This window comes from Tamandua tetradactyla, chromosome 6, assembly GCF_023851605.1.
Source record: "Tamandua tetradactyla isolate mTamTet1 chromosome 6, mTamTet1.pri, whole genome shotgun sequence".
NCBI classification, from domain to species: domain Eukaryota; kingdom Metazoa; phylum Chordata; class Mammalia; order Pilosa; family Myrmecophagidae; genus Tamandua; species Tamandua tetradactyla.
Window position 1 is genome coordinate 56,513,827 of NC_135332.1, and position 8,176 is coordinate 56,522,002.

General features: G+C 37.2%; 1 protein-coding gene across 1 annotated transcript in view; it reads left to right on the forward strand.

Annotated features, from left to right (window-relative positions):
* PAFAH1B1 (platelet activating factor acetylhydrolase 1b regulatory subunit 1) overlaps nt 1–2,571 on the forward strand; it is a 94,905-nt gene extending 92,334 nt beyond the window's left edge. The window contains exons 10-11 of the mRNA XM_077165536.1: nt 1,369–1,525; nt 2,386–2,571. Coding sequence (XP_077021651.1) covers nt 1,369–1,525; nt 2,386–2,459 — 231 coding nt within the window. The 3' untranslated portion in view covers nt 2,460–2,571. The remainder of the gene's footprint in view (nt 1–1,368; nt 1,526–2,385) is intronic.
* The last annotated feature ends 5,605 nt before the right edge of the window (nt 2,572–8,176 follow it).

The following is an 8,176-nucleotide window of genomic DNA, read 5'->3' on the forward strand; positions in this document are numbered from 1 at the left end:
AAGAATTCTCTCTGCTTCTGTAATAGCACAGGTCACCGTGAATTCCCTGGAGGTTTCTGGCTTCTGTTTTCTTGCTGAAGGGGATACTTTTTTCTGCTTCATTTAAATGTGGCTTGACTTCTTGTTAAAGTTTCTTCTAGTGATTGGTGATTTTATAGGTTACTGTAGTAGAGCAAAGTATTTTAAATAAGGGCATCACCAAGGCAAATATATGTTGCCTCAGTTGTCATGTCTTTTTCTGATTTAGTTTTAATTTAAAAGTTTGGTTCTTTTTATGAAACCAATATAGTTATTTCCAATGTAGAAAAATAGAGAAATATATAGAAAAGCAGAGAGGAGAAAATAAAAATGACCCTTATATCATTGTACCATATCTAATAACATTTTATAAAGTATATCTGTCTAGACTAGAGCTGTCCAGTAGAACTTTCTGTGATGATGTTCTGTCTGCACTATCCAGTATGGTAGCTAATAACCACATGTGGCTATTGAGCTCTTAAATTTTACTAGTGAGACTGAGAAACTGAATTTTTAATTGTATTTAATTTTAATTAATTTATATTTGAATAGCCACATGTATCTAGGGGCTACCCTGTTGGACTGTATAGTTTTATACTTTCTTCTTTGTGTTTAAATTAATATTTAGGTGTATATAGTGTTTTTTTAATTAAAAAATGATATACCACATATTATCGCCTTGTAGCAAACTTTAATTTAGAAGTATGTGACACTTTGTTGTGTCACTAGAAAAGCTCTGCACTGATTACAGATAGTGCTTGATGAGCATCTTTAACTAAATCTGTGGACACATGCTTAATTATTTCTTAGGATAAATTGGGAGAAATAGAACTGCTTGGACATGAAATACAGATAGGTGGATCAATGAGTAGATATTCTTTAAAACTTCCTTCCAGCCTTTTGTTTTGAAGAAATGTAAACCTATAGGGGAAACAAGCAAGAACAGAACAGTGAACAACTGTGTGTCCTTCACCAGTTGTTGACATTGTGTGCATGTTTGTGTGTACATTTTGCTCAACAATTAAGGGTATTCTTCTGTATAGCCACAATAAAATACATTCACATTTTCTCCAGTTATTCCAGTAATATACTTATGACTTTTTTAAAAACCCTGTCCTGAATCCAATCAAGGATCACCCATTGCATTTAATGATCATGTCTTGTTAGTTTTTCTTAATTTGGAAGAGTTCCCTGGCCTTTTAATTTTTTTTGTTTACTGTATCTTTCATGGCGGTGATGTTTTTGGTTTATACATTATCAGTGTGCTTTGAATAATGACATCATTATTTTTCATAGATGATATTTAAACAATTTATCCTTTTACTAAGTCAGTGCCTTTTTGTTTTTAAGGTGGGTCATGATAACTGGGTACGTGGAGTTCTGTTCCATTCTGGGGGGAAGTTTATTTTGAGTTGTGCTGATGACAAGACCCTACGTGTATGGGATTACAAGAACAAGCGATGCATGAAGACCCTCAATGCGCACGAACACTTTGTTACCTCCTTGGGTATGTACGAGTTACAAGATCTGAACAGTTAAATTTTGGAGTGCCAGACATAGTTTTCCATAACCATGTGGATTTTTCCAGGTAAGGAATCACCGTGTGCTTTCAGGGTAGAATAGAAAAGGCAAGTTAAAATTTTATGAATTCCTACCATTTGTTTTAGATTATCCTTTCCTAAACTCTGTTTTCCACCATCAGCCTTATAATAAAGCATTACTTTCTCCATTGTACAACACTGATTTGGGAAACTAGAATTATGAAGAGAAAACTTACTGACACTCTGACCGATAATTTTTCTCCCCTACTAGTTTGTAAGTTTCTCAAAGAAAATCTAAATCACTTTTTTTCCCTATGCCAGGTATCTGTATTATGTACAGAAAACTCAGGAAATTATATCCTCAATATAATCTAGACTTAAGATAGTACAGTAAAATGTGATACATTAGAGTATGATGGATCAGTGATGAAGATAAGCCTGGGTAAAATAGGATACTAATGTCTACCTCCCAGGTTTGTTAAAAGGATTAAACATGAATATTAAAGCCATTAGTATTAAACCTGGGATATAATAAGTATTCAATAAATGATAGATACATTGAGGCTGTCTGTCTGTTGCTAGATTTGAGTGCTCATTCCGCCATAGTGAGGGTGGGGGTGAACATTTTTATTGAAGTGTTAATATGAGATTTAATCATTGAGCCTCTACTTCTTTAACTTAGTAAATGTGATACCTTCTAGGGTAGTGGTTGTCTGTGTGTACAGAAATAGATATTCCTTCACTTAGACTTGCTTATTTTGTAGTTTATTAAATTTTATATCCACCTTAATCTAATTTTAAAATAACCCTTTTCTTTTTCTTTCAGATTTCCATAAGACGGCACCATATGTGGTTACTGGCAGTGTAGATCAAACAGTAAAGGTGTGGGAGTGCCGTTGATTGAGTCTCATTTGGCCCCTCCTCCCTTTTTTCCTCTGGATGCACTCTGATGATACCATGGTTACCCCCATTGAGCTCTGTTTAAATAAATATTGTCCTTTCATGTAAATTATTCTGGATGTAGATTGAGCTTATTAAATGTTACACACAAAGTATTCATGCATGGTGAATCCAAATTGTATACTGTAAATTTACATACGTTGTCTAGAAGTACCATAGGGTCTAAAAACCTGGGCTGGCATTGGTCACACCAGGCCTAAGAAAGCAGAAGTTGAATAAATTAAACTAGGGCACTAAACTGATTAGTTAACAGTGTCATTTTATGTTGAATTATTAATTCCTGTTTTTCTTTCTGCTATCTGTTGGTGCCTGACTTGATGGCCTCATTTGGGGAAAAGTGGTGGTTTTTAGGGCTTTTTCTGAAATGTGTATCTATGTAACATCACTTAAGTGTGCTTAATAAACTTCTTTAAGGGTGTTAGATCATAAGGCTAAATTCAAAATCTTCTCAATCATCTATGTAATTAACGGGAATTACACATTGGAATTTTTGTCATAATATTTGCCAAACCAGTAGGATACATTTGTTTTGGCAGCCTATCAGGCAAAAGTTAGTAATAAATTTATATAAGAAAATGACTGTAAATTTTAAATAAGAAAAATCTCAGAGGTTAATATCAAATTGTTTATTTCATTTGGGTTTCAATGCTTTGTAAACAGATTTCAAACACTGTAATACTCTAAGCTTCTATTTTCCACACTAGGCATACTTCCAGCTGTATTCTCCAAACTATTAGACTGTGTAGTGATGTGACTTCAAGTAGAATTTAATCTGCCCATTGAGTGTCATGATATAAATCACTGTTTTTGATGTTTTTAGGGATGTGCAATGTGCATTACATAATGACAGAGAACTATCGAAAAACTTATGTTTGTCCATTTTAAGGGAGTGAGAGAAATACAGTAGTTTGTTTTTCAATATGAATCTGATCAATTTGAACTGTGTTTAACTTAAACATTAAAATAATTACAGGGTTTAATGGAGTGTGCATAAAAATGTACTGTTTTCACATTTTTTTGTATATAAATGTTTATAAGTATATGGGCTTATCTGTAAGTGGATAAGTCTATATATGTATATCACACACATACAACCTCCGTAACTTGGGTCCTGGGTTTTTGAAGTGCTAAAATATAATTAGAATAAATCTTGCTATGAAATACCGTGTTTTAGAACAAACCGTTTTTGATTCGAATGCTTCTGAAAACTGTCTGACTCTGGGAACTTCTCCCAACTAAAGGAAAATCACTTCTGTTATTTCCCTCCCTAATTTGGCCATTCATCATTTTACACATCCCTGATATCATGTACATTTTGATCCAGAGTTACTACAAGTAGGTTACAGTATTCCATCGCAGATTATTAAAAAAGAACTCCATTGCTTAGCTAACCAAGTTTTTTTTTAAAGAAAGTTATTTGAAACGTTAACAGACAATGAAATAACGACTAAAAGATAAGTTTATTCTGCATTGCAGTTTATTCATTTGTGTAATATGTGATTTTTCTAATGTCCCTTTTAGTATTTAATGGAAATTTTGTTCCTGAGAAGGACAAAGGGTGAGAGTTAACGTCCTGTAGATACACACACAGGGAATAGGCCATATTATTTACTAGAAGCAGCTTTATGTCCAGCTTGTGGTTTTTTGTTTGTTTGTTTTTAAGTAGTTCCTGAAAGAGATGTCTCTGGAAGGGAAAGTGTTTTGAGAACTAATGGCTAATTTTGAGGACAAAAAATAAAACTTAAGTAATTACTTAAATACAGTAGAATAACATTCAGGACAATATTGCCTCAGAACCCTGCTTTATATTGAGGAGTCCTTTTTTCCCCTTAGCTGTTCTGACTGGATTTTTCTACAAAAGCTATGGAAAATATCTTTGTTCTTGTTTGCTGCTATTTCCTGTTCTATTTTGAGAAATATAAATACATAGAAATGGTGCATCTTAACATTTGTTTGTATACGTATAAATGTCTTGTATTTTAATTCATTTTTAGCATGTAGCAACACAAATTGTTTAAGGGTAAGCCACAACATCTAAAAATCATTCATAGATAGGAACAATAAAGGAAAAAAATGGTACCGATTTAGGAGGAAACAAAGCTGCTCTATGCTGGGTTTCTTCCCCTGCAGCATACAGTGACTTTCGTTGACAAAGGAGGGGTAACAATATTACTCTATACGCAAAGTTATCCTTACTTGGGAGATTGCCACAGCCTGCTGCTTAGTTGAGTTACCAGACATCCTCCATTTAAGAAGCAGCGAACATTGAATCTCAGGGATGGTCCTCAACTGGATCCAAATGTCACAAAGCCCTGTTTGAATAATGAGAGAGGGAGTGGGGGAGAACCATCCATCCACAATCTGGAATCAGATTTGCAAACGTTTCCTGCTCTGTTGTTTGACACTGCCCTGTTGATGCCCTTTCTTACTGTTTTCTCTGTCCGCTGTCTAACCCTGTGCCTTGCCTGGGATAAGTTTGATAAGTACAATTATGAGGTTACTGGTTTGGATTGTAAGTAGAGGACTTTATTAATTGGTTTAGAGGTTCACTGCTGCTTTGTCACTTTCTTAAATTGGCCATTTATTTAAGAAATAAAAAGCTGGTAGAATTGCATCCTCAGATGATTATTGATTTTTTCTGCGTGTGTAAACAACAGACATTCCAGTGCCACCCTAATATGTGCCCAAGAAGCCCTAGCTGCACTCTTGAAAGTGCAAGCCACATAAATTGTGGGTTAGTCATCACTTGGAGAAGAGTTGCTCTTTTACATGGCATCTTGCACTTTAGGAGACTGAGACCGTCCTGTTGTGTCACTGTTGGTGTGACCAATGGCATGCCCAGAGCACTGCTCTCAGAATCACTAGTGTTAGCAGTCATCCTGGGCTTTGGAGTGCTTGCTGTAGTCTTTGGAAACTTTGGCTCTAGATCCATCAAGCCCCTGTCTCCTTACTGTCAGCGCCCTGCTCTCCTGTTTGCCCCTTTCTGTTTCTATGTGAACTTCCAAGTAATATCATTTGTTAAGTAGTTTTTTATTATTATTTTTTAAAAAACTATTTAAAAGTAAAGAATATTTTGTTTCATTGACAGTGGTGGCTTGATAATCCTTAAGCAGCTGAAGTTAAAATATATATATATATTGTTGAAAGAAAAGGCGCTTACAATGGTTACATTTTCTGTCCAGCTGTATATAAATCCAATGCGTTAATCTATATGAGGCAAAGAAATATCTCCTGGTAGAGAAGAGATATGTGCGAAATTGGAGACAAAGGTTTTGTTTTTTGTTTTCTTCCAGTGGGATAGGGGGAGGGCAAGATGGATTTAGAAGTCACAACTGGACTGAACTGGCCTTTTTATCTTTCCACTATATCATGTAAGTAGCTGCTTTCTTGTCCTGCCTATCCTTAAGGCATCCCTAAAGTTCATTCTGAAGATGTTAGAAACAAATAAAATCTTCAAGTTAGAAGTTGATCCTGACACTGACGTGAAGGCAAGCATTGATTTCGTATGAATGTTGTGGAGGTGGTAATTAGAGAAAACAGTTCCCCAGATTGTAAGAGTTAACTGAAGATATTGACACAATTAAAAAAAAAATCAGTAAAGGAATGTATATAATATTGCTCTTGTGTTTTACAGTAAGATTTGTTGCTCTCAGACTGTGTAAAACAAAATTTATTCATGTTTTCTGCATATTAAAAAATCTTATTGTACCAATTGGTAAACTATTAAATGCCTATTAAACTAGATATGATTTTTTTGTCTCCTTGTGCACAGATTTAAAATCTTTTAAGTTAAGGACTGATTAGGAAGTGGGGTTGGGTTCAGTCATGGAAAGAGTGAGAAGGACATGAAGATGCAAAGTGGCTGCAGGGTAGCAGGGCCTCTTCTTGAGGGCTGTGCCACTGGTCGCTGTGTAAATGCACTAGGGACCAGTGAGCAGCTACTGTTTTCTGAGGCTTCACCCCCACCCCCATTCACCACTCCCTGCCACATCCCTTTCTGACAGTGACTATAACTGAGGCCAGAGAGCTGAAACCAGGGATAGCCTACTCCAACTCCCTTTACAAAGACTTGGCCCTCTCCTGTCCTGGAGGTCAGGGCCCAAAGATGAGGGTCCCTATCCCCTTTGTTCTTTAATGAATGAGCCTTTTATTCTGCCCCGTGGTCCTCTGGATTCATGAAGTTCTCTAATTTTTTCAATTTTGGTTGAAACCACCAATGGAGAGATTCTTCACCACTTCCCCCTTGTGTTCTTTTGCATATGTCTCTACCTCTCACCCCCCAGACTACTGCCAGCTGGGGTCCACTGGCTGCCAACCTTTAGGGAATACTTCGAGTCCTTTGCCCTCTTCATGTATAAAGGACAGATGCTTGAATGATATGGTGGCTCTTTTTTCATGGCCAAGTTAATCTCTGCCTCCTATTGGGAGTAACCTCTCTTCCAAGATGGGAAACTGGGCCCAGCACAATGAAGTAACATACCTGAAGTTATGCTTATTCGCCATCCTGAACTTTTTTGTTCCCTTGCAGGGTTCTTTCTTTCCCTAGGCTGAGATCCAGATGATGGGCCTGGCCCTGTAGGTAGGGTTCTAGCTTTCCTTTCACGCACTGCTGAAGTGAGGTTAACTGTTGAAAGCTTGTGGAGTGTCTCACTGTGTCACACATCAAGCCTTCCAAGATTTTCGTGGTTGTATCTCCCCCATGTGTTGAAAGTAGACTTGGGGGAGGAATGGCACTGCGTCCTGCATATATGACTGCTCTGTACCTGCTCTAAGAATACTAGATTAGTCTTTGGTGAAAACAACTGCCATGCGGGAAACTGGGTTTGATTCCCAGCCCATGCACCAAAAAAAAAGGTTAAAAGAAATCCAAAAACATGGAAGAGTAAAGTGGAAAATGTAAGACCACGGTGAGGGAATAGGAAGAGATAAGTGGGTGTGGCTTATGCAATTTAGTGAGTGAATCTTCCATCTTGAGTAGGTGCCTAAACCGAGGCGATAACCTAACACATGCCAGTCTTCACTCTAAATCTTCCTGGATACCACTATTTAACCTTTAAGAAAAACATCTGTCAGTTGAGAGAAGGGAAGGAGAAAAGGTGTATTTCACACCCATAACCTCCATTTCCTCTATAACAGCTCCTTGTCATTTGTTTAAGGTACCTGACAGCACTAATATACTTAGGGTCAGGAAAAATCGGCTGCTCAGGTGATTTGTAGTCACAAAGGTAATTAGATCTGATCCCTTCTCAGAATTCCAAGATGATGCCCCCATTTCTAGAAATGCAATCAAATGTGACCACAGTTCATGGTATAAAGGCCTGAGCTGATCCTGTGTAGAGTACATCCTTTGAATTATAAAAGAAACTTTGGGGCAAGGAAAGAGCATGCACAAGGCTTGAATGGCAAGCCACTGGAAGATTCCCCTTAAGCTTAAAATGCCCCCAAACGGGCACATCTTTTCTCCAACTGCTTCAGGAAAAGCAACTTAACGCTAAGGTTGAATCCCCAACTCCTCTCCCCCACGAGTTACAAAGACACAAAAGATTTTCTAAGTATTTAAAAGGGCACTCAGGTATACATAGGCTGAGGAGTAGGGGGCTGTAAGGGGCTTGCCTTAGCAGTCCACCTTCCCAGGCCCTGCCCCTCAAGCCCACCTT